This window comes from Zeugodacus cucurbitae, chromosome 2 (assembly GCF_028554725.1).
Source record: "Zeugodacus cucurbitae isolate PBARC_wt_2022May chromosome 2, idZeuCucr1.2, whole genome shotgun sequence".
In the NCBI taxonomy this organism is placed as follows: domain Eukaryota; kingdom Metazoa; phylum Arthropoda; class Insecta; order Diptera; family Tephritidae; genus Zeugodacus; species Zeugodacus cucurbitae.
The window spans coordinates 75,915,256-75,942,997 of record NC_071667.1 but is presented as its reverse complement, the minus strand read 5'-3'; the positions used below and the strand labels follow the sequence as shown (position 1 = coordinate 75,942,997).

Genomic DNA, 27,742 nt, shown 5'->3' with positions numbered 1-27,742 from the left:
ATTAGGAGTTAAATTTGACAGATTATGACCAAAGTAGAGAGCCGCAACAAAATCCCCAAATCGCTGACCGGGAGCATTGGGAAAAGACAAAGAGACGTTGCTAGCCACTTACAAGGCAATCGGGTCTGCCGGTCGACAGCTACACAGCACCAACAACCAGTATATCGCCTGGATGCAGTAGGACGCAACAGAGGAAGATATAGATATGACAGAAAACCGTACACCGAACAGTCACGGAACAGTAAAATGGAGACCACGGACATGGATCATAATGATTTGCCTACCACGCAGTTTCTGCTAGGGTGATTTTGCCCCTCTCCCTATGACCCGACCCAGTTGAAATAGCTCGTTTCAACGATCACAACTAGATATAAACTTTCTGTCTCAACTAGGGTCTGGATAGTCGCTATAACAACAACAACGGCCAATATATTTAAGGAATGCCATTTTGAGTTGACAAGAGTGCTGCTTTGTATATCTTCTACGTGCTTTGGATTTTTAGGTTAACTTGTTAGAGGCAGATAATTGGAGATTTGCAGTAGTCCCCTAGACAGATGGGTTTACATAATTGGAATGGGCATGCATACTACACAAGGACTGTGACAACGACAGCATTCTCGATACTATTTTTGTAATGATTTATTCAACTCCAACAACAAAAAATAGAAATGTATCAAAACCCATTTGGCCTCTTGTGAAGTGAATTATGTATACTTGGGATGGTTGAAAATTTTATCCTATCATAGAATAGTGAAAAACGTGATAATCTCTTTTGTAAGACGAATCTCATGGTGGGATCGCTTTAATTTTTGACGCAGTAACCATCACTTGTTGTAATCATTCAATTTGTATCTAGCATAGAGCGAATACTTACCGATGGCTAATTAGTTAACTATTGATGCGAATTGAAGAAATACACACTGTTTATTTTCATGTTTCCAAATGACTTATATTGTTTAATCCAACTATAATTTATTGTAATTATACACTTATATAAGGTTTTAATGGATTTATATACGTAACACTTTTGTTTCCATTTTAATTTTCATAAAATCGTTTATAGAAGAAAACTGTATAAATGAAGCTTAAACTCTCATGCTAAAATCTTCCATCTAAGACTCATTGAAGAAACTCCAAACCAAACAACTGTTAAGGAATTTTAAGGAAAAAATAAATCGTTACAAAACACAACAAAAACTGATATCTTCCGGATTATGAATTGTTAAAAATACCAGTTTTAAAACGTAAATAAATACTACTTCTGTAGTAAAAGGACTAATACAAACAACAGGTGAGGAGACATTTCTAACGCTTGAAACAAATAATTTACTTGTGAACGAATATTTATGAACAAAAGCAATTTCCAACCAATGATTATTAATAATAATTAATTAAAGGCATTTCTTACCTATTGTGATATTCATTATCAAAATATAAAACTTGAGTACAGTTTAAAAATGAAGAGGAAGTTAAAAAACGCAACTAGCAAATAAAGTTGGGTTATGGCGCATCGCTGGTGTTAGATTGATTGGTTTCATTTGTACTTTGCTCATTATTATCTGGAATGATCGAATCAGAATTCGGCTTTGTAACCGATGCGCTACGTTCCCTCATGGTCAATGTCGAGCGTGACGACAAAGGTGTCGTATCTGGGCTAAGTGCTGATTGTGACTTGCGCTGTAATGCACGCACTTCTAAATCATAGACGATTTGCATAATTTTAATACGGCTCTCTGCAGCCAAATCCGAGGGTAATCTTTTTACAGTTTCATTCATACTTTCAAAGAATAAATCATATGTGTTGCGCTCACGCTTAGCCTGACTCAATACATTGAACTCCAGTTTGCCATTGTGTTGGCCGGAGACGCGTGAATAGCATATATCAGCATCCGAAGGTGATAGAGATGCAGCTGCAGACAAAGGACCCGAAAGAATTGTCATATTCTGTCGCGTATTATTGCCCTTCATTTCACGAATCAAACTAAGCATCTCCATGTGAGCGTTAGTTAGTCGCGTAGCCAGTGATTTCTCCGATCCAGATTCATCCGGATTAATACTTTCCATGGTGGTATGGATCCTATAAACAATTGGTTAATTAATGTTATGTCAAGTTTTATTCGTATTTACCTATCCTCTAGTATATGCATTTGATTGTTCTCATCTGCTATTTCATTATCCTGCTTCTGCAAATAACTGCTGGTTGCTTTTCGATGGCTACGAGAATTGTGGTGAGCCAATGCTAATAAACCTTCCGTCATGACGCGCGTCTTGCAGTATTTACAATACCCATAACTTTTATGGCCTTCGGGATCAGCTAAAAGCCATTTATATAATTTATATTTGGAGTTAACGTGATTTTGTGTTGGTGTTTCTTCAGTTTTAGAATTTAGTGATGTTTCCATTTCATTTTGTCGTGTTAGATGCGCACGTATGTGGTTTGCAGTGCACTCATGTTTGGATGCAAATTTGGTAGTGGGCACAAATACGCTTTGTTTACAGTAATTGCAATAACCGTAATGCTCACGCAATTCGGTATCACTAAATGATAACCACACATATTGTTTGTGCCAATTTTGTGTACCATTAACGGCATCCATTACCGGCTTGACCTCTTCGTCACTAACTCCGTCTTCATATTGTGTGACACCTGGTTGACTTCTTTCGGTTTTCATTTTTTAAATATTAATCAAAACAATAATATATTATAATAATACGAATACAGATCAAGTTGTATTATCTTGTTTAAAATCGTAAGTAGTATATACTAATACATACCCATCGGACGACTGCATATTTCTCCGCGCTAGATATTTTTGAGCTGCTAATTTATGTCGTTCGGTTTTCTCATGTAAAGTAGGTTTATATTGACTTGGAATAACTACACGACAGAATTTACAGTATGTTTGCCCGTTCTTTGTTCGTCGCATCCATGGTAAATTGACGACGTTCTCTCTAAACTCTTCCCTAAAATAGACACATTTATCAATTGAGATATTGTTCATATAGTTATAATTTAGTAATGAACATACAAACTGTTATCTAGCTTTTCTCTTTTCGTGTCTAAAATATATGCACTTTGAGAAAATCTGTGGCGTTCGGCTCTCTCATGTTTGCCTATTTTTAAGTTTTTAATTAGTAGCTGTACTTTACAACATTTACAATAGATATAATCTTCATCGTCTGGGTTTCGCTCATAGCATGGATTTAATTCAAACCATTCGTCCGTAAACATCGCTCTTTTGCTATATTGAAAGAAAATTTAAGAGATTTTTAGTAATTGTAATAATAATAAAGTGCATATTTTTTATACCGTTTCAAAACTGTTGAACGACCATTTTCATCGATGTCAAAATTCACACTATTCCCTTCGTTTAATTCTCCTGCTTCAGCTTGATTTGTCATATCGGTATACATATTGCTGTCTATTTGTTTTCGCTTCATAGCTTCGCAATGTGATTGAGATTTTTCATGTAGATTCTTTTTTATCGTTGACAATCCATACATAAATCTTTTCTCGCAATACGAACAATATGCATACTTGGGATCGTCTGGGTCGGCACAAATCCATTTATGAAATTTGGTGTATTTACTCCAGTCGATAGGTATCTTAGGGTTTACGTTATTCCTACAAATAAATTATAAAAACAAGTTATCTATTTTCTAATATATGTGTAAATCACGTATTAATACATTTTTATTTTTCTGGCATTATATGCTATTGAATGTAAGTTTTTCTTATGGAATTTCGACTTTAAATGTTTCCGACAGCTATGCTTGTCCATTACAACTTTGCAAATTCGACAGCTCCTTTGTTTACTAGAATTTGCAACCTTGTCGAAAAACCGTCCCTTCAACAATTTACTGTAACATACAAAATTTTGGTAATTTCAACTAATATAACCAAGTTTGCTAAAGAAGGTGGTCCATACCTTTTAATTCTTACGTTATTTTCATCCATGCCCACATAATCTGCATCCTCGATACCATTTTCAATTATCTCACCCAAATGGTTCGCATTTTCTCCATTAACTGTTTGATTAAAAAATTGATTTTCGCTAAGTTTGTGTTTAACAGAATTTTCGTGCCTTTGCCTATTAAGCGAAAATTCGACGTCGAAAACACATTTGCAGTATTTGCAGTAACCTTTAGTTCCATCCTCTTCACCATTATTTTGACGTACTAACCAGCTGTGTGCTTTTAGCCAATTCGCCCAGTTGAAATCATTCAAATCTTTAGATCTTTCCAAACGCTTTCTTAATAATTCCATTGAAATTCGCTGTGCATTATATTCGTCAATTTCATTTTTTATAGCAGATAACCCATCTCTAAAAATTTAAAGTATTTAATATGGCTAATCATTTATTTTTACAAAGTGCTTACTCATTAAAGGACTCCTGGCAAGAATGTAAGAATTCTTCGTAGTTTTTTTGCCTTTCTTTGTGTATCATTGCTCCATCATGTTTTTGTAAAGAGCAAGCACTCTCTACATTCAAATTTTTGGCACAGTAGAGGCAAAAGCCCAAGCGTTTGCCGTCAGTTCTGCGCAACAACCAAGGATAAGTTTTTATCCAATTCTTCCACTTGTCAATAGTTGCCGCATCATCGACAATTGGTGTTACACTAATTACTTCTTGGTCGTCTACACTAGATCGTTCAGCTATAGCTTCTAACAAATTCATCGGATCTACATCAACTATAGTGTGTTCGTCAGACTCAATCATTATTTCTGAGCTTTCAATATTGTCTATATAATCAACTGGTTCGTCCTTTATGCTTATATTTCTTAAACACACAAACTCCATTTTACGAATTGAAAAATTTTTATTGCCGCCAACTTTGTTTCGACTATCGACTTAAATTTCACAAACATAAATATTAAAATTAATTTGCCAAAGAATAAAATAACATTTCAAATAAATTCTCTACCGATAATATTTTAAATATATTTTTCTCAATGTGAAGAGCGAATAACACTGTGAAACTTCGAAAACAAGGATAATTCTGAAACAAACTGTAAAGCCTAGCCAATATGCAAAAATGCTACAAAGCCTTACCAGATTATTGAAAATTACTCTTTCATGTATCTGTTAAGGAATTTATCGATATTCTGTATCAGGTTTACATATGCCAACATTTTCGCGCCCACGTTCAAATCATTCTCATTTAATTGTTTACTGTTAAAAATACGGAATGCGCGATATCATAAAAAAAACATTGTATATACTGATAATGAATACATAATTTCTTTAATGAGAATCAATTCATGAAATTTAAGTTAGTTTCGTTAAGTCGCCCTTTAGCAACGCACAGAACCTTTAATATGTCTGGTAGCGCTCTCTTGTAATTAATCGATAGTTGATTACCAGAGTTACCTGTGAAGTCATAAACGAAGGAAAAGATTTTTACCACATTAATTGTAAAAGATTGGCACAGTTCGTTTCAAACCCAAAAATCATTTTTGAGTAGTATGATTAAAAATTTAAAAATAACAGGGACTTCTTATTTTTTTACTCTATTCATAGGAAAACTATTAAATTATAAATTAAATAATACATTTCAAAGTTAGAAATTCAATAAATTATTAAAAATCAACTCCCTTGTTCCGCTACAACAGTTGTCGAATCTGGCTTGCTTATTATAATAATAAATCCGACAAGTCTATCCCTTCTCTTATTTATATCCAATATTTCGTATCTAAATATTATAAAATAAAAACAAACAAAAACAGTAAATATATGTATGTATATCATTTTTGAATTCAAACTCTCAAATAATTATTTCATTCGTATTGGTCACAAATTTGTATAAATATTTTATTCCAAAACCTTTTAGGAAAAAAAAATTAATACAAAATTATTTTATTTTATTATATACATACATAATTATTAAAATATAATGTTGAGGTTCAGATCACAAAACGAAAATGACGGGACTTTTGATTATTTTTTATATTTTATAAATGAGACATAGTTTATTTAACAGTTCGACATGAAACAATATTTTATTCATTTGCTTTAAATGAGTAAACAATATGTGGAACTCCAGTGGTGGGGTCAATCACTGCTGACTCCTGAGTCACAGATGCAGTTACCTCTTGAGGATGGGTTGTAGTTGCAGCTACTACCATTGTGGCACCTTCCGTTGTTGTGGATGGCATTGCAATGCTACATTCTTGAGCTTCTCTCTCACATATTGCACGTAATTCAAATTCTGCTATCAATTGGGAAATTCTACCCTTCACTTCGGCCCCTAGCTTCGGCGGTAATGTTTTTACGGTTGCGCAAACACTATCAAAAAATAAGTCAAATGTATCCTTAGGCTGTTGAATTGGCGGTGAGTGTTGTCTTTTCCTTAATAAATAATACTCATTAAGAGCATTTCGATCACGGTCGACTCTTTTAAGCAATTTAAAACGATCTAGTTTGAAGCTCCTATTAGAATGACTTTCGTTAGATTCTGAACCATTTGCATTTGGGTGCTTTTGTGATCCTTTAGTATTCTTAGCTGAATGCTTTTTGAATCGTTTTTCAGAATCCCGCTGTAAGTAAATTTATATAATAAAAAAAAATTAACTTAAAAGTTGTGAAAATATTTTAATGTATCAGAGCAGCCTAACGCTAAGATATTTGTCTATTTATTGTTAAAATTTTGCAATCATATTGTCTCTTTACTCACGTCAAAGTCCATATTATAATCTGGATCTAACTCAATGGCTTGGCTGAACTCCTGCTCCTCCCCAAGTTCACGTCTAAAAAACTAGCATTAACTTATAGTCATGTAGATTATTTCAGATTATATCTCACTTTCCACACTCCATAAACTCTGGCGCACTGGGTTGTGACGGTTCACATTCTGTGTCAAATGATTCAAACCCCTGAAGCCTTTGATGTTTGTAAGAATTCTGGTGGCGCTCCAAATGACTCTTCTTGCACACTAAGTGTTTGTTGCATACTGTACATATTCCCACAGATTCATCTACCTTATCTGCTTTGAGCCATGGAAAATCTTTTTCCCAGCGGGCACAAAACTTTTGACGAGGATGTCGCAACTCCGCTAGGTTCTTCCGTACACGAGTTTTAATTAAAGGTAATCTTGAAAAGCTAAAATCCTTGATGTCAGTATTAATTTTCAAAACGTTTATTTGGTGTTGCCTACCTTTCCTCCGTGTCGTCCTCGGTTGACACGTTCTTCTCGTTGTCACTCATTAAAATATTTTATTGGATAGTTTATCAAATTTCAAATGTTTTAGACAATACTTGACATTGTTTTTATTATTGAAATTGAAATAATAGTAAGTTTATATACACAAAAGCAAACTCTTTATTGTTTATAGGAATGAACATAAAAGTAAACGATACACTTATGATGTTATCGATAGGTCTCCAAATGTCATATTGAGGAGATTTCATTAACTTAATAATTATTATTTAATCGAATAACTTAAAATGAAAATACATAAATAAATAAGTTTTTTGAGTCATCATAGAGTAGTTTTATGTTAATTTACAATATTTCTGTATTATAGATTAATTGTTGACAACCATAATAAATGGTCCGTAAGCTGTCTCCGCAGGCAACAGTTGTTATCGGGATATCATATGCAATATTGCTAAAGCAAAATGGTAATTAACTATAAATTGCCAATGATAATAGTTTTATCCGGTAATATACTTATCCCTATTCCAACATTCACTTTGCGACTTTGTGTTATAATTTAATATTAGTTTGCAAATAATATATTTGAGTACAAATGACTGAGACGTTGCATGTCGTATATTCGATGATTCCTTTCTAAAATAAACAAATAAAATAATCTTCAAGCAATACCCAAAAACCTATATCGAACCAATAAACTTCAAAATATTGAATTGAAACAACGGTACGAACGTGCAAGGTTTGCTAAGTCCCAGGAAATACAAAACAACACTGAGTATTATTTCCTTCCTATATAAATAAAGCTTCTATTATTATTAAAATCAAATTAAAGTTTTTAATGTTCACATTATATTTAAATATTTGGTCTTTTACTGGAAAAATATTATAAAATTACTGTTTATTTAACATTCATACAACATAATTGAATATTGAGAATAGTCTAATGAAAGCATTAAAACATAGTATCATTTGCTGTATGAATATGTTATAATTTAGGTTTATGTGTGCTCTCCAAAATATTTTTAATTCTGGAAAATTGTCGTTTGAATTCTTCACTGAACTTGTGTGCGCTTGTTTTGGTGCTACCACGAAATGCAGAGATTTGAATATAAATACTAGAATAGAATGTAATCAAAAGTACAATTCTTAATTGATATATTATGAAAAACAACAAATGTGTAAATGTGTTAAACGTACGTGCTTGATGTTATCGTGTAAAAGACGCCATAGCCATCTAGTGTCATTGGTGCTACAAATCCAACAATGGAAGTGTAACCCAATGTGCTTGTGGATAAAACAAAATTTCCACCACCACCACTTTTGGCGTATAAAGGATCATTATAAATCTCGGGTACATCTATTTCATTCTCGTATGCTATACACCAAAGGCCAAAGAGATGTCGATCCACACCATTTCCTTTCCGTGCCTCGTTCATCTGGTGGCTGTGGTGATTAACAGCATTTCGAAAGGCGGTAGCTATTTCTCCGGTAGAAGACTTCACGTCGCGCGCGATTTGTATAAATTTATGAACCTCATTAGTGCAAGAACGTAAAGTTTCGGTTCGACCATTGTAAAAATGACGCATTAAAGCAGTTTCGTAAGTTGAGGCAATTCTTGTTATGAAAAATTATTTATACATTACTTATACATATTTGTGAACGTTCTAGTAGTGTGTTATATTTATGTCTTACTCTTGATGTAATTCTGCATATGCTAATTGCATTATAACCTGCACAAATGAGTCTGGGTGTAAATTCCAACTTTTGATGACGTCTTTTCCATATCCATTAAAATAATCATGAGTTATAATAATGTCGTTTCTCTAAATAAGTTCAAGATTCAATAAATGAGTTCATTAAATTTCACTATATATACATAGCTACCCTTTGGTCACAGTCCAGTTTTGCACGTTTGATCTCCTTTTGTAGTTCATTGTCCAAGTCAAAATTTAATTCTTTTAATGCAACATGCGTACTGTTATCTGTGAAACTCCAATCGGGTTCAGCTTTTTCATACAAGCTCAATTGTACAAAAAGTGCATAACTCACACTAATTGTACCATCGTATGCGGAATGCTATTAATTAACACATTGATTAACAGTCATTAATTTACATAATAATTGCATTAACGTCGATAAGCTTTTTAACTTAATAGCTTAATGAAATTAATCTACATATAAATATATGTATGTGATGATGTGTACGTACCTCCCCAACACAGGCGAATCGCCCGTTTTTGAAAGCGATAATTGAACTGCTTCTGTCTCCCCATTTTGAATGATAATCGCCGTTAACACAGAAAACCGAAGTTTCTTCATAATTATGCGGCTCATTTTCATCGAATGCTATAACTATTGTTGAACTCTCTATAATCTGTAAAACTTCCCTATTTTTCTCCGAAATCTCTTGCAGATGAAGATAATTCTACAATAATCATAGTTATTTTTATACAGTTTTAGGCTTTCTTATATTTTTGAATCACTAACCTCTGCCCAAGTAGTTCGATCATCATGTGTAAGGACAGGGACACAATCGCCCATTGGTTCATAATCCAAAATACTTCGTATACGCTGCAAAACGGAAAGGATTTCCTGAAGCGTAATTATTGTTCCATCCGCATGTAAACCTTCAAAGACAAATATACGCCCTTTTCCCAAAACCATAACATGAGAAGGTGTTGAACCTTCCTTAACTAGAAAGAGCACAAAACGGTTAAATAAATATTTTGGTAATCTTAACCGATTATTACCTGTTTTAAAGTAACTTTTTATGTAATCATATTCTATGCCTGGTGCTCGTGTTGTCGAGAAAAACCTTTTATACAATGCCGATGAATATTTGGTTTTACCGTCATTGGATGAATGTGGCTTGATTGTGGCTTTGCGTACCGCATTCCAAAATTCAAGTGTATAGTATAATATTCGCGAAAGGTTCTACATGTAACAAATTGCATAAATCAAATACTCAACATTTCAACTTGTTAGAATGCCATACAAACCTTGAGTAGGAAGGCAGGTGTTTCTGGAATATTTATATTTTCTAATTTGACAGGCATCGCCATTACAATGTATGGATTGAGTGGTACTCGTAACATGTGGTATGCATATTTATCCCACCATTCTTCTATCCAATTCCGTTTACTTTCAGCCCGTTCTTTTAGTTTCTTATGTAGTTCAGTACCGATACCATTTTCAAATTCAGAAATTATTTTCTTAGATTTATCTAATTCACTTAGTGTACCAAATGGTTTTAGTGAATCATAGTAGCGTTGTAATGTATCGTGCAGGTCTGGCAATGGCAATGGTGGTAACGTTTCATCAAAATCAAAAGTGTTAGATTCTCCTTCATCGATAAAGTATATGCTATCACGATCCATGACTTGTGAAAAACTGAAAGTGTTAAAAACTACAAATTGATGAGCAACCCAATCTAAGTGCTGGAACTATATATACATACATATATTGATTAGTACTACTTTATTTTAAATTTACATCAAGGAATTAAATGAAAAGTATTTTTATTTCAACTCATTAATAAGCAATTACTGTGTTCATTAATAACACATAGACTTTGCTTTCGAGTCTAGATTTAAAATCGCATATTGTTTATATAAATGATAGCGTTATCACTGAATAGACGAAAGGCTTTTTTTCGACAACAGGTAATAAAACAATTAAGATCATATACATACGTCACAAAATAAACACTTAGGTTCGATTAGCGAGCAAACGTAAACTAATTTTTTATATAAACATGTACATACATATACGAAAAATGACCTTTGATTGGCGAAATATTAGTAACAAAAAAAAAAACAAAAAAAACAAGCCCCCACCGGCAAGTGAACTGTGAACAAACAGAGCGTACTAGCCGTTCTTTGAATGTGTGTGTAAACAAGTGACTAAACAACCGCACGGTAAGAATGTCTGCAAACAACTGGAACGACTTCTTAGCTTACATTTATAAATTCAACAGTTTCCTATATTCAACCCGTTTATAAATGCGCAATGTATATTTTATTTTAAATATGGTAATGTCAAATTGGAAATTAGCGGAACTGTGATAAAAATTATATAAATTTCACACTTCCGCCAATTTATGTTCTGAAGCATGAATTTCAAAATAAAGTGACCGTAAACAACATTTTATGTTTACTTTGTAAAACATTTACGAGACATAAGAGGGTAGGTGTAAATATTTGATAAAAATATTTGTTTTTACTATTTGTAACATGAACTTTATGATTTTCTATACCGCTTTTGTACAAATAAATTTATAAATAATATTTTAAGTATTATTCAATCTGCGTCACCCTGTACATAGTTCAATGCATTCTAAAATTTTCGTGTACCGGTAACAATGTTATCTGAAGCTAGCAAGTAATTTTATGTTATAATGAACTCAAACAAACAAGAATATTTGTGTTGCACAATGACTTTCTAAAAAAAAAGAAAGCAATAATATGTTACCTTCACTTGGTTTATTTAAAGGATTTCCTTGTCCTTATTATACGGGAACAAACAGCAATACTGAGCACAATGGAACACAATCTTGCCAAAGGCCGTACTGCCACTTTAAGCATGTGCGAAAAGGTATGTGTTTTCAGAATATAAATACTTAACTTATTTCAAATTTTTATGTACCTCAGATGAAAATCCAACTACAAATAATGTGTCTGTTCCGGACTATAAACCTTCACCAAAACTGCTCCCCTTACCTACAATTACAAAATCCAAACCAAAGTTGGAGTATCAACCCGAGAAGCCAGCCTTGAATGCTAGCCCTTCGAAACCACCTTTGGGTTTTGAACTACGTGCCCCCATTTATATTCCTGGAACATGTAAAAATGATGATCAGAATATGTTTAGTTTAAATCTTGATGATTGTGAAGAGGAGTTAAACGAACTTGGTGAAATATTGGAAACTGAAGTAGCCGTAAAAGACATTAAGCCAAATGGTGAAATACCATGTACTACAGAAAAGGACGATAATCAAAATAAGATTAATAATGCTAAAGAAAAAAATGAAATAAAAATCAAGAATGATACAAATATCAAAGAAGAGAAAACAGGTTTCCGACGTAATAGTAAGGATATAAAGCAAACAAAAGAAAGCCCTATTCCTAGTGCAACATCTTTTTCGAAGAGTAGGTCACATAGTAAAGAAAGTCAATTCAATGATATTCCCAAAGAAGAAAGTAAAACCTCATACAAAACGGAAAACAGAAAACAAAGAGAATCTAGATACGAAGATCACGCGAAAAAAGAAAAGGATAAAAAGAGACATAACCATGAAAAAGACCAGAGGCCTAGTTCGTCTTCGAGATCTTCCTCATCAAAGAGTAGGTCTTTGCCAACTTTAACTGAGAGTAAAGAAGACTCCAAAAATCGCAATGGTTCAAAACAATCCTCTTCAAAATCAAATCATAGCTCATCGAACAAAAATCACACAGAAAGGAAAATAGCACCATCAAAGAATCATAATTCATCAATTAAATTAACAGAAAGTGGTGAGCAATTTCCAATCACAGAAGAAATTAATAAGGAATGTCAAATGATATATGAACAATTGGAAAAAGATTTTGCTTCCTTTCATAAAGATAAAAGCGGTGAACTCAAGAGCACAACCAATGAATCTAAACCATTGAAACGTAGCCAATCACAAGAGGATGAATATGTTGCGAGCTCATTACCAAAGAAGAGAGTAGCTTACCAAAACGCAGACAAATTAAAAGTACAATCTCCGGTTTTATTGCGAAAACCCGATCACATACGTAATGCTATGCATGTAAGTACTCTCAAATATACGAATGCTATATTTTTATAAAAAACGATATATATTTATTGACTACATGTTATTGTCCTATAAAATTATAGGCTATTTTCAATCGACAATCAACGATGGTTCGCAAAAGAGTAGAGGACGCTACTGTAGTCCACACATCGGTGCGGGAAGCTGAGGAAAGAGTGCGCGAAGCAACCGAAGCTTTGCGTAAAGCAAAAGAAAAGACTCAGCTAACGCCACTTATACCGAAAAGTTATTTAACACCGCCGACTCGTATAGGTTGTAAATTTTAATTACAAAACTATGAATCACAACTGAAAGTCGAATTTGATTTTTGTTTTTGTCATTACTCTAGCTCGTACAATTGCACCAGTCGCAAATATGATCGCTTTGGAGCGTGCAAAGAAGAAAGTGGAAGAGCTTAGAGCGGAGAAACAGCCTGCATTTACCCCAGCACAAACAACCAAAAAAGGCGAACGCGTTGCGCACAAAATTACCGCAGCATTGGCAACCAAGGAAGCTGTAAGTTATATGCTATACTACAACAAGCATTTTCTAATATTATTAAAATATATGTTTAGATAAAGCCCGCGAAACCTCCCGTTTTGGAGGCAAATTCATCGAAAATATCATTTAATATCCGTATGCAGTATTACGAAATGATGGTGAAACATTGCTTAGCCATATATCCAAATATGAACGATGCTTGGGAACGGGTAAACATATTTGAAGATATAAATGCTTTCTCTAATTATATTTCTTACATTTAATAATGCAGGCACAAACAGAGGAGCTCGCAGTTTTAAAAAAATGTAATACACCTGTAATTTATAAAAGTAGTGCTTTGTTAGCCATAAATAAATTGAGAAAGGAAGCCACCGGTATTGTGCTTTATAATATTTGTTTTGTAAATAATTTGAAAAATGTGTTTATCTTTAGATTCAGGAAATAAACCAGCCGACACAAACAGAATGGTATCTCACGAAGTTATATTGGCTGGAAAACTAGCTAAATCCAATACTTGGAGTGTGCAGAAAAAAATGTAAGCTTCATTCTATCTAATGTATATATGTGTATACAAAAGAGTTTATCAAATATTATAATGTCAATATAGAAGAAGTGATGCGAGCGATGGAAATGAACCTTTTGACAAGTTGCCTGGCGATAAAGCATACAAAATGGTGTACGAGTTACGTCTCACTGAGGCGCAATTGACATCAAATGGCTTTCCCCGACCTGGAAACGGTCCTGGCAATGCAGTTATAACCAGCACGCGACCTTCACGACGTCCCAATGCCGCCGAACGCTATTGCAGTCGTTGTGGCAAAGTGTTCAATTTGAAAATTTACGATGAAATATGTGTGGACGATTGCAATTATCATCCGAAAAGTGCTGGTTATCGTAGAGGTATGTTTCTATTTCATTTCCTACATTTTAACATTCAAAATCAAATTATTATCCTTCATTTGTTAACCCAACAAGGATTCGCAGACAATCATCACCGTTGTTGTCAACAACCAGCTGGCACACCTGGCTGCTCCTATGCTAATTATCATGTTGCTGATTATGTTGATTACGATAATCTTACCGGCTATATTACAACAATTAAAAAGCAAGGCGACTATATACCAACCAAAAAGGATATTTATGCGCTAGATTGTGAAATGTGTTACACAACGTTGGGCATTGAGCTGACACGCGTTACTGTCGTCGACATCAATGGACGCACAGTTTACGATGCGCTTGTTAAACCAGAAAACAAAATTGTAGATTACAATACTGTGTAAGTAATCATTTTTTTCACAAATATTTTATATAAATGAGCTTATATTTTGTAGTTATTCTGGCATTACTGAGGCGATGTTGAAGCACGAGACCAGAACCTTACATGATGTGCAAGCTATACTCATGTCGATGTTTCATTCAAAAAGTATTCTAGTCGGCCACAGTTTGGACAGCGATCTTAAGGCTTTAAAGCTGATACACAACGTAGTAGTAGACACATCGGTATTATTTCCACACAAAATGGGACCGCCAAAGAAGCGAGCACTTAAAACTTTATGCATTGAAAATTTAAAACGGATTATTCAGGAAAATGGTGAGTATTTGTTTTGTTTTTGTTATCGCATTATTATTTAAATTTATGAAATGAAATTTACAGAGGCTGGTCACGACAGTGCCGAGGATGCTGAAGTCTGTATACAGTTAGTGAAATTCTATCTTCGTAATAAAATTAGTTGAGCACATTTCATGTTACAAATCAGTATGACAGTGAGGATTAATTATTACATCACTTAAGAAAGCATGAACAAATTATTATTTAAACAGTACTACGTGTGAAAGTTGCAGCATTTTACCAGATTTTTATTTATTTAAGTTATTGAAAACAAGTTTAGGTTCTTTTTTTTCTTCTAATTATGAGTCAAATAAAACATTGTAAAATAAAATTCTAATATCTATTTAAAGTCATAACTTTTTTGTATTAATTTGCACACGGCAAAGGGAGATTAGCAATTAAATTGTTTGGTGTGCTGTCTTTGAGACATTCTGAACTTTCGAATACTAGATTATTACGCTATTTGTTTTGTTCTCAAAGTGATAGAAACTCGCCTGCGTACAGGAAATTATGATCACAAACAGCGGCAATTCGTTTATTTAAATGTATATGATTTTTCTTAATACAAAATTTTACAGTAAATACGGACACCGTAATTCGTTCGATATTTCGTACAAACGTATTACTCACATCTTTAATATGTTAACATAATAACTGCGAAAATTGGTTGAATAAATAAAGTGTTTGTATTTTTCTGAAGAAATAGTTAATTATAGATACAATTTATATTTTAAATATAACAATTTTTTTTGTTTTCAATTTACGTAATTCTTTGCTACATTCTTTAAAACTACAGTTAATTTATTAAAATCCATATACATATATACGTATATATATGCATGCATGTATGTATGTATACGTGAATACGTATTAACTTTTGACAGAATAAAGTAAAGCGGTAAAACATAAGCATCATAATAAATTCTTAGACTTGACGCAATGATAGATTCGAAGAAAAGCACTCCATGCACTTTCGATGATTTTGCATCTCGGTGATTTAAAACCTTGGCATTTCATATTAGGATATGATTAATGTTATTTTTTTTTTGTAATTTTTAGAAATTTCAATTTTTAATGAATATTTATCCGGACCAAATCAATGCAACTCATTCTTTCGTCAGTATCATAGCGTTGTTAACTGGTTTTTCCAATTGACCAATATCTGCATTGTTCGAGGATTTTTCGCCGTTTGCGGCAATATTTACATCATCGGAAAGCGATGAATTGGCCATAACGCTTCCACCACTACTACTGTTGTCTCCACCGCTATTGTCCGCATTTAAAGATGGTGAGGAACTTTTGCGTGTTGGATTAGCCGGTGCTTGTGGTGGCTGGAAAGCCGGACGTTGCACAAACATGTTGTCAATTATGTGATCAATATTTTCTGCGCTACCAATGGGCGCCGTTGATTGTGCATTGCCTTGTGATGCAGTATTGGCAGCTTTTGCTTCATCCTTGGCATCTACGGGGCGTTGCTTATTTTTCTCTGATGGTGGTAATATGGGTATGGCGTTAGTTGGACGTCTTTGGGGTAGCACCACGGGACGTGTGGTTGCCTGTGCGGGCGGCACAAAATATGTGGTGCCACCAACCGTATTGTAATTTTGATAATTCGAAAAGTTTGCATTGGCGTTTGGTGTTGCAGCTCCTGCAGCGGCAGCTGCTGTTGCCGGTGGCACTGACGGTGTGGGCCCAAATGTAGCTGATGGAGCACCAGCTACTTGTGGTGTGGTCGGCGTGGGCTGACCGCCAGCATAAGCGATATTAGTTGGAGTTGTAGCTGAGGCTGCTGGCAGGTAGTTGGGTGGTGCTTGTTGCGCATATTGGCCAGGTGGTGGCGCTTGTGGATTGGCTGTAGCAGTAGCAGTGTATACATCAGGTGAAGCGACATAAAATGCTGCCGGAGGGGTCGCAGTATTGCCAGAATTAGCATACGGTGGCCCTTGAGCGGGCGCCGGTACTGAGGCATATCCCGAAGTGGATTTCGGTGGTTGACTGGGGGTTTGATTGGCCTGCATAGCTTGCATGGCTTGCAAATTTTCTTGATGATAAAGGTGCATAAGATTGGCTTGCATCATGTGTTGATCCTGCATTAGAATAGGTGGTTGCTGCTGTTGAATATGCATTTGCTGCATTTGATCTGTTATATGCTGTGCTTCATGCTGTGAACGACGAAGGCTCGAATATCGCTTTGGTGGCCCACGTTGTTCCTGCGAGATCTGTGGTATTGCTTGAGGTTGTTGGCTACCCTGTTGATTGTTGAGCACAACGTTAGCACCACCTAATTGTTGTTGTTGATTAGCCAATTGATTCTGTGAAGCCAGAGCATGCATTTGAACACTGCCTACGTGACTCGGATCGTTACGATTCTGTACTTGCTGTAGACGTTGAGATAAATTAGATGTGGTAGGTGAACTTTTTTGTTGCGACTGCTGGCGTATTGAATTCGATGAGGATTGCTGTTGGGATTGTAATTGCGTTTTTTGCTTTTGCTGTTGGTAAGATTGATGATTGTTGCCACCACCACTGATGGGTGCTTGGTTGTCCACCACTGTACCATACGCACCCTCTGCCTGGGAGTACCTGGAATGTGTTTGCGCCTTACCATTACCGGGTTTTTGTTGATTATGATCGGTCATTCCAGAATTTTGTTGTGAGTTAGCTTGATGCCGATTATTACCCCGCTCAAAATGTCCATCGTTGCGTCCACTTTGCGAGTCTTTGTATGAATTATTATTTGGACGAGCATTACGTTGCTTTTGCTTAAATTCCATTGGTGCTTGCCGACCACCATGGTTTGATTGATTACTGAAATTTTTTCCTTTACTACTACTAACTTTAGCGTCGCGACGTTCATCTTGCAGTGGCGGAGGACGTGGAGTACTAACCGGCTTTTCTAGACTGGATCTTTTATCAGCTCTATTTTCCTTTTCTTCACGTGTAACTTGTGGTTTTCTCGTTTTATGAACACTTCGCTCATTCAAACTTGGAAAGTCTGAAGCGCGTGGTGGCTTACGTTCTTTATTACTTGCTTTTAGATAAGCACTTTCATCTTCCCAATTCCGTGAATATTTACTCGGGCCGCGACCATAACGTCGGCGTCGACGTGCTCGTGGTGGTGCATCTTCAGTACGAATGTCATAACCATAAGAGGAAACCAATTCAGATCGTGACTTAGGAGCCTGCTCCGAAGCATCAAACCGATCGTGACTCCAACGTTCTACACCAGAAGCAGCTTGCCATTTTTTCATTGTTTTTGAAGCTTGTGATATGGTAGGCGATTGTGGTGGTTTCGATCCACCAACACCTCCGTCTTGCGATTCTCCGACTTCATCTATATTTATGGGTCTATCTGCGTCCACTTCAGCAGTACGATCATCATGTTCATAGAATGTTCCACGTTTTGGTATATATTGCGGGTTACTACGATCCTCATCTACTTTCTTTTGTGCTTCTGTTTCTGCTTTCTCTAAACTTATATTACCTTGTCTCCCATCTTCTTCATCGTCGTCGTCATCATCATCGTCAGTCATGCTTTCTCCATCTGTCATACTTTCGTCATCTAAATCGTCATCATCCTCCTCATCATCGTACTCTTCACCGCCACCTTCGAGGTCTGATGCCGTATCGTACTCGGAATCATGAGGATGAGAGTTACTTGAAGGTTCTTGAGTTGGAGAAGTTCCAAATTCCAGGGCATTACTGCCGGTTGCATCGCCTGTTTCGGATAAAGGTATATCAGCGGCAGCAGCCGCCTCAGGAAGGCTCGTTGCCGTAGTTGAAACTTTCTCAACTTCAGCCATTTCTTCTTTCAATTAGTATGCTGTACCTAAAAACTTTAGACACTTTAGGTTTTCATATATTGATTTAACTATATTTTAACTGTTTACCTTTATGAATGAATGGTTCTCTATGGTATCACACACTTTTACTAATTACTGAACCTAATATTTTCCTGAAAAAAGGTGTTCCTGCACACAACGCAATCACAGAAAATAGAAAGTTCGCAGTCGTGTATAAACCCGAAGAGCGAAAAGAAATGAACAGTGATGCATTTTCACTGCCTAGAATGAAGCTACCAATTCCGGAGTGAATTTATAAAACTTCTTATACAAAAATCAAAGATAAAAAAATAAAATATGGTTACGTCGAATAAATATACAAATATTGTGTACAATTATAAAAGAAATTCAATCAAATATACGATATTAAGCTTAATATTATTGTGTTTTTATTTCCCTGTATTACTAGAGTTCTTTTCATATACCTAATATTGTGCTTTCTATAAATCTGGCAACGTGCAACACCGCGAATTGTTGTTGCGAAGGGAAAAGTCAAAGAAAGTTCGAAAAGGAAATGTCTGAAAATAATTTGTGCTTCTTGCAAAACTAAAACCAATAAATAACATTTTTAATTGTTTTGAATTGTGTTAATTTTGGGAAATATTGAAATAGTTATTGAATCGTTAAGTGTGAAATAAAAGTTAAAGGTGGCAAAACAACCACTTGACGCATAGACAAATAGTGGGGGTGGTGCATCAGTGAAATATATTATTTGTATTAAGTTTATTTTTTGTTAAGGCGTTAGCAGTTTTGTTGAACATGTTATAAAAAATGTGAGTGGAAATTTGTAAAATAAAATAGACAAATAATATTAAATAACTAAATAGAGCATTCAAAATAAAAAATGTGTGTAGCTTTGACACAGTTCATATGCTACAGGAAAAAAGAGAATGACAATGGCAGAAGAGATTTGCAACCCAAGAATTTACACTTGGAACGGTGTTCCCAAAACAAAGATAGAATAAAGCAAAATTCATTAGCGGATTTAAATATTATTTTGTCTACTAAGTCGCTGAGGCCTTTAAGATTGCCCTTGCTATCGTCTTCCAACTGTAACATTTCAGTCATGGTAGCATCAATTTCACCTGCGCAGAACTTCCCAATATTCAATGCGAAATACCGGCGGAAATGTTTGCTCCTGCTATTACTATTAATCTTCCATGGCTGTTTTAGTGAAATCAGCCGAGTTTCTGCTTTTAATTGTACAGTCCAGGGCAATCACTGCCAAAATGAAGGTCAGTGTCAGAAAGACGGACAATGTCTATGTGCAGACGGTTGGCAAGGTCCGGAATGCCAATTCTGTGGAGGAAAAGTGAGGTAAGTATACTGGAAATTAACCAATTTTGAAGGGCTCGCAATCAAATACATTAAAAAAATAGCTTATGCAAATAAGCATATTTTATTTTTAATTTCTTATTTAACACTTAAGAATAGTATTATTGATTTGTGCTTGTTTGTTATGTTGTTTTGATAGACATTTTTTAGCAATTTTGTGGCTTCCTCACAACACTCGTGTTATCTCGTAATGCATACTGTTAAGTAAAATGTTCACACTGATTCATAAGTCCAATTTCTTTAGTTTTTTTATAACCCCATAACAGCTTAACATAGTACCTAATATACCATTGTAAAATATCTTATCTGCTTACTAAATATAAAGTGCCATTGATATAATACTTATGAATTATTGGGCACACATGCATACATAGATAATTTCAATTTCTATTTATCGCTAATGACGGTTAATATGGAATATATCCATTTTTTTTTTGTAAATCGATAAAGCAATTGATATTCTACTATTTTACAATAATTAATTCATGTTCCAATACTCCATATGTTAGTCTTATGTGTATATGTATTAGCGAAAAAAGAACATTTCCTTAAAACTAGTATTTTAATTTTTCTCCTTTTGCTATTTCATTTAAAGATTATATCATCCATCTGGAACTATTCATGATGGGCAAGGAAATTACTCAGTAAGTGTTAAGTGCAGTTGGCTTATTGATACTCGACATCCACATTCAAATTCTCTGCGAACACCTTCCATTCGAATTAATTTGCGTGAATTTGCTACGGAATGCGGTTGGGATCACTTGTATATTTACGATGGCGATAGTGTAGATTCTCCGCTGTTAGCAGTTTTTAGGTAAGATCATATAACATCAAATATTTCTGGCAACCTGTGTTCATACATATATTATTCCATTATAATTTCCAATTTTAGTGGGCTTATGTATAGAGATAATTTTGCAATACGAAAGGTACCACAAGTAATTGCCCGTTCTGGTACAGCGCTTCTTCATTTCTTTAGCGATGACGCTTACAATATGTCTGGTTTCAATCTTTCTTACAAAATGGATGGATGCCCTACAACTACCGAAGGTAATTTAATTATATTCCGACTATAAATAGTTTATTTACGTGTCATCACTTTTATTAGAGCTGGAATGCTCGGGTCATGGTAGATGTAGTGAGGGAGACTGTATTTGCGATAACTTATATAAAGGTGAGGCTTGTGACATAGCCGCATGTCCTAACGCCTGTTCCGAAGATAAAGGACAAGGTACATGCAAAGAAGATGACGAAAGGTATAAATGTAAACAAATAATTTATTTGTGAATGAAATTAATAAATATTGCCGTTTTTCAGATGCCTGTGTAATGATGGTTTCGGTGGCAATGATTGTGGCCAACTCAAGGCACTTGGTGTTTGGTCCACAATTTATCCGACACAATCACCCCCACCACACGGAACCGCTTCACACGGTGCTGCTGTATGGCGTGATACACTTCATATAATTGGTGGGGAGTCATATGGTCGTGGTGAACTAATGAACACTTACGATTTCAATGGCAATGTGTGGGAAACCTTGCATATTGAGGGTGGAAGTAGTGTACCTGAAAAACGGTATGGAGCTTCTACCGTAATGTATGGTGATAAAATTTATATGTACGGTGGTGTGATCGAGGGTCGTGGTGTATCTAATGAGTTATGGGCATTTGATGTATCTGCTAAAACCTGGGAAAATATAACAGTTAAAAGTGAATCTTGTAACTTTACGACTCTAACGACATATGCTATGTGTGGCCCATTACGTGTCGCAGGTCATACAGCAACGTTGGTGCCGGGTTACGGTGACAAAAATAATTATCAATATATGATTGCAATTTTCGGACATTCACCACAGTATGGTTACCTTAATACAGTGCAAGAATTTAATTTTGGCACACGTGAATGGAAAATCATTGAAACCTACGGCTACGTGGTGAAAGGTGGTTATGGACATAGTGCAGCGTTTGACTATTTGACGGAAAAAGTATACGTTTACGGAGGCATTATATCGGAGAGTGATTCAAGTCAAGTGCTAAGTTCAAAATTATACGCTTATGACCCGTCAACACGTACATGGACGCTGTTGTCTGCGGCACCAAGCGCAAGATTACTGCACACGGCAAACTTCATTAATCATGGATTAATGATGGTATTTGGCGGCAACACGCATAATGATACTACCCAAAGCTATGGCGCTAAATGTTATAGTCAAGATTTATTAGTGTATGATGTCTATTGTGATTCATGGCATGTACAAGATATGCCACAACATTTGCAAACTGATCTAGCCAGGTAAAGTGGAATAAATATTTGAAAAATAAATTAATTTTAGAGTATAAATTTTTTTGATATCATTTTAATTGCAATAACCAAAAATACTATTTCTTCTTTACTCTCTCATATCCAGATTTGGTCACAGTGCAGTAGTTTTCGAAGATTCACTTTACATTTATGGCGGCTTCAATGGCCAATTGCTGAACGATATGTTACGCTTTACACCTGGCTATTGCAGTTTCTATACGAAACAAGAGAAGTGCACCAACGGTCGCCCAGGTGTAAAGTGTATATGGGACGTGCAAAAAATGCGTTGCATTCCAGTAAATCAAGTACAACGCTCTGCCATCTTCGGTCGCGAGCAATATGACTATGTAGTATGTCCACCCAAGAGTCGGATTACAATGACATCGGAATTGCTCAATGATGTGCTACGTTGCCAGGAGCAAAGCAATTGTCAATCTTGTGTGTCGAACTCATATGGCTGCACCTATTGTGGCAATGGTGTCTGCACAAAGGAACGTTGCCGGGAGACCACCTCGATAACCACATTATTTTATGAGTCTACTAACCAACAGAACCATCAACAGCAACAGCAACAACAACAACAACAATTTGTGCCAGCAGCTGTGCCAATGGCAAATATTAAACGTTTGGAGAATTGTCAAAAAACGGAAGATTTCATGATCATTACCGTTTGTGAGCAGTTGCACAGCTGTGATGCCTGCTTTGCCAATGCTGCCTGCAGTTGGGATGGCGAACACAGACGTTGCAGGCCCTATTTGTCGAATATATCACATTTGAATCGGACACGAGAAGATGTAATCTGTCCACAGCCTTGTGCAACATTGACAACCTGCCGCAACTGTACATGGAACGAGTGTATTTGGTGTCAGAATGAGCAACGTTGTGTCGATCGTAATGCGTATACGCCTAGTTTTCCTTACGGGCAGTGTCGCGAGTGGACCACTCACTTGGACAAGTGTCGCTCATCGCCTACCAATACGGGCAATGGTCGTTCAACTGCGGCACAATCGAGCGCTCAGTGTGGTTTTTATAATAGTTGCGCTCAGTGTCTTGACGATCCGGCCTGTGGCTGGTGTGACGACGGTTCCAATACCGGTCTGGGCAATTGCATTGCTGGCGGTGCATTGTCACCGTATGATGCGAGCGAGTGTCCACTGAATCATTGGTTCTTCACCTCCTGTCCACCGTGCAATTGCAATGGGCACTCACATTGTCCCGATAATAATATTTGTGAACAGCCATGCTCGAATCTGACAACTGGCAATCATTGTGAGAAGTGCAGCAAAGGCTTTTGGGGCAATCCGATTAATGGTGGTCATTGTCAGAAATGTGAATGTAATGGACAAGCTGAGAATTGTCAACCCGACACGGGAAAATGCTTTTGCAATACCAAGGGCATTGTGGGTGATCATTGTGAAAAATGCGATTTCCAGAATCATTACATTGGTGATCCCATAAAATCGTCATGCTACTACGAACTCGCCATCGACTATCAGTTCACTTTTAATCTCTCCAAGAAAGAAGATAGACATTTTACTGAAATTAATTTTCGAAATTCACCACAAAAGCCCGAAATCGATGCAGACTTTACAATAACCTGTAGTGTGCCAGCTAAAATGGACATTTCAGTTAAACGTGCTGGTTTTCCGGAGAAATTCTTATATGCTGGTATCAATTGTTCAACATTTAGACAGCGCTTCCCCAAAACGGAATACACTTTCGGTCATTCACCGGAAGATAACAGCTCCTTAACCACATTCTATGTGTTCGTGCATGATTTTCGTCCACCGATTTGGATTCAGATCGCCTTTTCGCAATATCCGAAGCTAAATCTACAACAATTTTTCATCACATTCTCCACATGTTTCTTATTGCTTCTACTTATGGCAGCTGTTTTATGGAAAATAAAACAAAAATACGATATGTTCCGAAGAAGGCAACGACTATTTGTCGAAATGGAGCAAATGGCTAGCCGTCCATTTTCACAGGTACAAAAAAAATATATGAGATAACGTTGATTACATTTATTTATGTGAACATTTTTTTGTTGACCACAGGTTATAGTGGAAATCGAAAACCGAGATAATATTGATTTAACGCATACAATGGAGGGTATAACCCATTTGACCAAAAAGCGTAAAAAGGTAAATGGCGATACATTTAATTAGTGTTTTGTATGAGTATTTGTTAATAAAATATTGAAACATTTTTTTTTTAGGACTGCCCCAGTCCGATAGCGCTGGAACCCTGCAGTGGTAATCGCGCAGCCGTGCTTTCGCTTTTAGTACGTTTGCCGACGGGTTAGTATTCCTTCTATATATTGTATATACTGTTGAATATAATATAATACAATTGCACTTCAATACACTTTAGGGGGATTGCAGCATGCACCTGCTGGACAGTCAGCTGGTTTGGCCGTAGCCAGTGCACTGGTAACACTGGGCAATCCACGACGACCTTCAATTGAACACTCTAAAGAGCCAAAATCTAAAAGAAAACAAAGTCAACATCCTGACAGTTGTACATAATAATTATGAAAATTTAATTGTGACGTTTAACAGCGAAATTTGTAAAAGTATTTTATTTATATATATATATACATACATACATACATATAAGGAGGATACATGTTTACACTTCGGTCAGCAGCATTCGAAAATGTATGAAATTAATCGAACAAAAATGGCACATCACGTGCAGCGACCATTCAAGGAGTAACATTTTGAATGCCTTTATAAAGAAATACATAATTATATTAATAATAATAAAACACTGTACTAAGGCATATTTACAGATTTACTTCACATAATAATTACACTTACATTTAGTAATAGTAATTGTAAAATAATAGGGCATAAATTTATTTATTATAGTTACAATTTTAATTGCTAGACTCAATGGCAGACTAAAAAGACATTAATATTATTAAAAATAAAATAAAAGAAAAATTTTAAATGAGAAAGTTAATACAATAACGCAATATAAGTTTTATGTTTTGAGTGTAAGACATTTTTTAAATGTTCGAAACTTGATTTTAAAGCTACCTATTTTTGTATATCTTTTATTTGTTTAAATGCATTGATTGCGCTATAATCACAGCATCAGTTGTAAAAAAATTTCAAATATTAAGTAAAATATCAAATATGAATGATATATAAACTTTGCTGTAGAGTGTTTTATTATCTGTGTTAAAAGACGATTTAAAAATTAACCAAATACAAGAGAAATGGGTATATACATATTGAAATACATACATATATATATATATATAAACCACACTAACCGAAATGTTTTTGTTTTGTGTTTTCAAACATGCCGTTATGATATTCATGAGTGTCCGCAAAAAAACTTCATAAGCAACAAATCCATTGAGTTTTCCAAAAATTCTACGGTTCGTTTATTTTCTAGACGATAAATAATATATAAAAGTAATCACAATTCTTCTACATGACCTACCGTTAGATGACCCTGCTACAATAAACACATTACTATGGTCTACAACTTTGCTTCCGGCGTTTTTTTTTTGTAAATTTAAGACTTATTTTGTATAAAAACGGTTACAAAAATGTTATTCAAAATATTGGCCGGCGCTAGCTACTACCTTTGACCATCTTTCTGGCAGCATGCGTATTCCGTGCAAATGTCGAGAATTCGGCTCAAAAAGTGACATTTGGACAGTTGAGAATAAATTTGGGATGCAAACAGATCTCTACAAATATTTTGTTGGGTTAATGTTGACACAAATGTCCAAGATCGATATAAAACGATTTAATCGATTTAATCGACCAGTGCTTGACCCTATAGACATCTATTGGACATCGGCGGAAGCAAAGTTGTAGACTTAATAAATGAAGTAGTTTTTTAAAACAGTACAAGTTCGAGTTGACGTTACCTTTACATTGGATAAATGTTCAGTTCAATGGATTTTAAATAAGTTACGGCATTATATCGAATTCTTACTGCTGTATGAATAAAGTCCATAAAGCTTATTAGATACTTTCTGACAGCGACAATTTGAGATGAAAAAATAAAACATTTTTTTATCAAGAAAATATTTTGAATTTAAATCAACAAAAGAACTACACGGCAGGATATTTATTACAGTGATCGAATCTCATATACATATGTAAATATTCATAACAATTACACTGTACAACACTCGGCTGGGTATTGTACCAAACTAATTTTCCGGGTGATTGAGTCATAAGTAAAAAAAGTGCATTCTACAATTTTCGAAGTTAGCCTCCAAAATCGAAATACGTGGATTCGAAATTTGAAAAAAAAAATTTAAGAAAATTTGTATTAATAACAGGATATATGTGAGTTATTAAAATCGAAAATGTAGCATCTAAACTACATTCTTAATTCAAAGGTATATACAACTTTTTCCTCAAGCTTATATGATAGACGTTATAAGAAGGGGACCAGTATTTTTCGATATACATTTTTTTTATTTTTTTCGAAGATCAAACTTTGACCTTTCATATCATCTGTCATTTAAGTAAGAAAAAAAGTTGATTTTGGCATATAATGTTATATAATATCGTATTAATATATTCATGTCCGTTTTATTGCTTCTTGGTCATTAAGGTGAAAACGAAAGTGTTTTTTTATTTGTTTTGATTTTAAATTCTCTTTCACACTCAGAAGCTAATTTTTTATGAGTGAGAGTCTTATTTAAATAAACTTCGCTTTCATTTCGCTGACGAAAAGCAAAAAAAAAATGTATTATTTATTTTTTTAATTTTTCCTTTTTAACAGACACATATTTGTATTTATGTATATTTAAATATTTAGGTGTTCAGCGATGATGTCTGATTATTAAATATACAGCGTCAAAACAAATCTTTTAGCCATATATACATACATACATACATACATATGTATCTGTGCTACCCAAAAATTCAAATATATGCAAATAACTGTATGGTAAGTAAGTAACTTACGAGTTCCATACTGCTCTTTAGCGCCCTCGTGATTCACTTACAGAGCTCAAAACCAAAAACCGGATTGTATCTACACATTTGCTGCGGTTCGTTAAGTAAACAACGGCTATTTGGTTTACTCATTATGAAAAAATTCATTGAAAATATTTTGGCATTGATTTGACGGTATTTCAGAGGGTTATTTTGTACACACATATGCTTGCTTATATATACTTCTGTGCAGCCGTATCCGTGAGTGTGTATGTGTGTGTATACACATTAG

General features: G+C 35.0%; 6 protein-coding genes across 17 annotated transcripts; 2 read left to right on the top strand and 4 right to left on the bottom strand.

The window, feature by feature from the left end:
* Positions 1–943: 943 nt before the first annotated feature.
* Positions 944–5,027, bottom strand: LOC105211338 (protein suppressor of variegation 3-7). Of its 3 annotated transcripts, none has more exons than XM_011182705.3 (8): positions 4,381–5,027; positions 3,930–4,325; positions 3,691–3,861; positions 3,311–3,625; positions 3,030–3,242; positions 2,776–2,964; positions 2,128–2,655; positions 944–2,077 (listed from the first exon to the last, which is right to left on the bottom strand). In XM_011182705.3, the coding sequence occupies exons 1-8, from the start codon at positions 4,800–4,802 to the stop codon at positions 1,501–1,503; spliced, it is 2,811 nt and encodes a 936-aa protein (XP_011181007.2). In that variant the 5' UTR covers positions 4,803–5,027; the 3' UTR covers positions 944–1,500. The 3 variants fall into 3 exon arrangements, with proteins under 3 accessions (XP_011181007.2, XP_028895480.2, XP_011181006.2); XM_011182704.3 differs by having other exon boundaries at positions 947–2,077; positions 2,128–2,658; positions 4,381–5,025; XM_029039647.2 differs by lacking the exon at positions 3,691–3,861 and having other exon boundaries at positions 945–2,077; positions 2,128–2,658; positions 4,381–5,026.
* Positions 5,028–5,933: 906 nt separating this feature from the next.
* On the bottom strand, positions 5,934–7,366 carry LOC105211339 (protein suppressor of variegation 3-7). Its single transcript, XM_011182706.3, has 4 exons — positions 7,156–7,366; positions 6,804–7,100; positions 6,676–6,748; positions 5,934–6,538 (listed from the first exon to the last, which is right to left on the bottom strand). The coding sequence occupies exons 1-4, from the start codon at positions 7,203–7,205 to the stop codon at positions 6,002–6,004; spliced, it is 957 nt and encodes a 318-aa protein (XP_011181008.2). The 5' UTR covers positions 7,206–7,366; the 3' UTR covers positions 5,934–6,001.
* Positions 7,367–7,981: 615 nt separating this feature from the next.
* Crot_4 (peroxisomal carnitine O-octanoyltransferase) lies at positions 7,982–11,162 on the bottom strand. Of its 9 annotated transcripts, none has more exons than XM_011182720.3 (9): positions 11,024–11,162; positions 10,155–10,545; positions 9,906–10,089; positions 9,643–9,848; positions 9,365–9,580; positions 9,040–9,231; positions 8,848–8,978; positions 8,353–8,769; positions 7,982–8,270 (listed from the first exon to the last, which is right to left on the bottom strand). In XM_011182720.3, exons 2-9 carry the CDS (start codon positions 10,530–10,532, stop codon positions 8,141–8,143), a joined length of 1,854 nt encoding a protein of 617 aa, XP_011181022.2. In that variant the 5' UTR covers positions 10,533–10,545; positions 11,024–11,162; the 3' UTR covers positions 7,982–8,140. The 9 variants fall into 9 exon arrangements, with proteins under 9 accessions (XP_011181022.2, XP_054087226.1, XP_011181018.2 ...); XM_054231251.1 differs by having other exon boundaries at positions 10,155–10,561; positions 11,024–11,116; XM_011182716.3 differs by having other exon boundaries at positions 10,992–11,108.
* A 324-nt stretch (positions 11,163–11,486) lies between these two features.
* On the top strand, positions 11,487–15,412 carry Rexo1_1 (RNA exonuclease 1 homolog). Its single transcript, XM_011182712.3, has 11 exons — positions 11,487–11,748; positions 11,805–12,943; positions 13,033–13,219; positions 13,296–13,462; positions 13,522–13,656; positions 13,719–13,821; positions 13,880–13,982; positions 14,055–14,347; positions 14,423–14,723; positions 14,779–15,038; positions 15,102–15,412. Exons 1-11 carry the CDS (start codon positions 11,619–11,621, stop codon positions 15,179–15,181), a joined length of 2,898 nt encoding a protein of 965 aa, XP_011181014.1. The 5' UTR covers positions 11,487–11,618; the 3' UTR covers positions 15,182–15,412.
* A 673-nt stretch (positions 15,413–16,085) lies between these two features.
* LOC105211341 (protein CASC3) lies at positions 16,086–19,106 on the bottom strand. Of its 2 annotated transcripts, none has more exons than XM_011182710.3 (2): positions 18,947–19,106; positions 16,086–18,892 (listed from the first exon to the last, which is right to left on the bottom strand). In XM_011182710.3, the coding sequence occupies exon 2, from the start codon at positions 18,857–18,859 to the stop codon at positions 16,163–16,165; it is 2,697 nt and encodes an 898-aa protein (XP_011181012.2). In that variant the 5' UTR covers positions 18,860–18,892; positions 18,947–19,106; the 3' UTR covers positions 16,086–16,162. The 2 variants fall into 2 exon arrangements, with proteins under 2 accessions (XP_011181012.2, XP_011181013.2); XM_011182711.3 differs by having other exon boundaries at positions 16,086–18,885; positions 18,947–19,103.
* A 256-nt stretch (positions 19,107–19,362) lies between these two features.
* LOC105211340 (attractin-like protein 1) lies at positions 19,363–25,131 on the top strand. The gene is made up of 9 exons (XM_011182707.3): positions 19,363–20,215; positions 20,829–21,047; positions 21,126–21,283; positions 21,342–21,489; positions 21,551–22,525; positions 22,641–24,522; positions 24,592–24,678; positions 24,753–24,834; positions 24,908–25,131. The coding sequence occupies exons 1-9, from the start codon at positions 19,743–19,745 to the stop codon at positions 25,060–25,062; spliced, it is 4,179 nt and encodes a 1,392-aa protein (XP_011181009.2). The 5' UTR covers positions 19,363–19,742; the 3' UTR covers positions 25,063–25,131.
* Positions 25,132–27,742: the final 2,611 nt, after the last annotated feature.

Excerpts from the sequence above, each read along its gene's own strand:
- LOC105211338 (XM_011182704.3), bottom strand. The coding sequence starts at position 4,802 with ATGGAGTTTGTGTGTTTAAGAAATATAAGCATAAAGGACGAACCAGTT. Across the intron at positions 4,326-4,380 it reads TGCCAGGAGTCCTTTAATGA|AGATGGGTTATCTGCTATAA; the intron begins GTAAGCACTTTG and ends TTAAATTTTTAG. Across the intron at positions 3,862-3,929 it reads AATAACGTAAGAATTAAAAG|TAAATTGTTGAAGGGACGGT; the intron begins GTATGGACCACC and ends TGTATGTTACAG.
- LOC105211339 (XM_011182706.3), bottom strand. The coding sequence starts at position 7,205 with ATGAGTGACAACGAGAAGAACGTGTCAACCGAGGACGACACGGAGGAA. Across the intron at positions 7,101-7,155 it reads GAGGACGACACGGAGGAAAG|CTTTTCAAGATTACCTTTAA; the intron begins GTAGGCAACACC and ends CAAGGATTTTAG. Across the intron at positions 6,539-6,675 it reads ATTATAATATGGACTTTGAC|CGGGATTCTGAAAAACGATT; the intron begins GTGAGTAAAGAG and ends ATTTACTTACAG.
- LOC105211341 (XM_011182710.3), bottom strand. The coding sequence starts at position 18,859 with ATGGCTGAAGTTGAGAAAGTTTCAACTACGGCAACGAGCCTTCCTGAG.
- Rexo1_1 (XM_011182712.3), top strand. The coding sequence starts at position 11,619 with ATGTTACCTTCACTTGGTTTATTTAAAGGATTTCCTTGTCCTTATTAT. Across the intron at positions 13,822-13,879 it reads ATTGAGAAAGGAAGCCACCG|ATTCAGGAAATAAACCAGCC; the intron begins GTATTGTGCTTT and ends GTTTATCTTTAG. Across the intron at positions 14,724-14,778 it reads ATTGTAGATTACAATACTGT|TTATTCTGGCATTACTGAGG; the intron begins GTAAGTAATCAT and ends TATATTTTGTAG.
- LOC105211340 (XM_011182707.3), top strand. The coding sequence starts at position 19,743 with ATGTGTGTAGCTTTGACACAGTTCATATGCTACAGGAAAAAAGAGAAT. Across the intron at positions 21,490-21,550 it reads TGCAAAGAAGATGACGAAAG|ATGCCTGTGTAATGATGGTT; the intron begins GTATAAATGTAA and ends GCCGTTTTTCAG. Across the intron at positions 24,835-24,907 it reads TTTAGTACGTTTGCCGACGG|GGGGATTGCAGCATGCACCT; the intron begins GTTAGTATTCCT and ends AATACACTTTAG.
- Crot_4 (XM_011182720.3), bottom strand. The coding sequence starts at position 10,532 with ATGGATCGTGATAGCATATACTTTATCGATGAAGGAGAATCTAACACT. Across the intron at positions 10,090-10,154 it reads CACCTGCCTTCCTACTCAAG|AACCTTTCGCGAATATTATA; the intron begins GTTTGTATGGCA and ends TGTTACATGTAG. Across the intron at positions 9,849-9,905 it reads AAAAAGTTACTTTAAAACAG|TTAAGGAAGGTTCAACACCT; the intron begins GTAATAATCGGT and ends TGCTCTTTCTAG.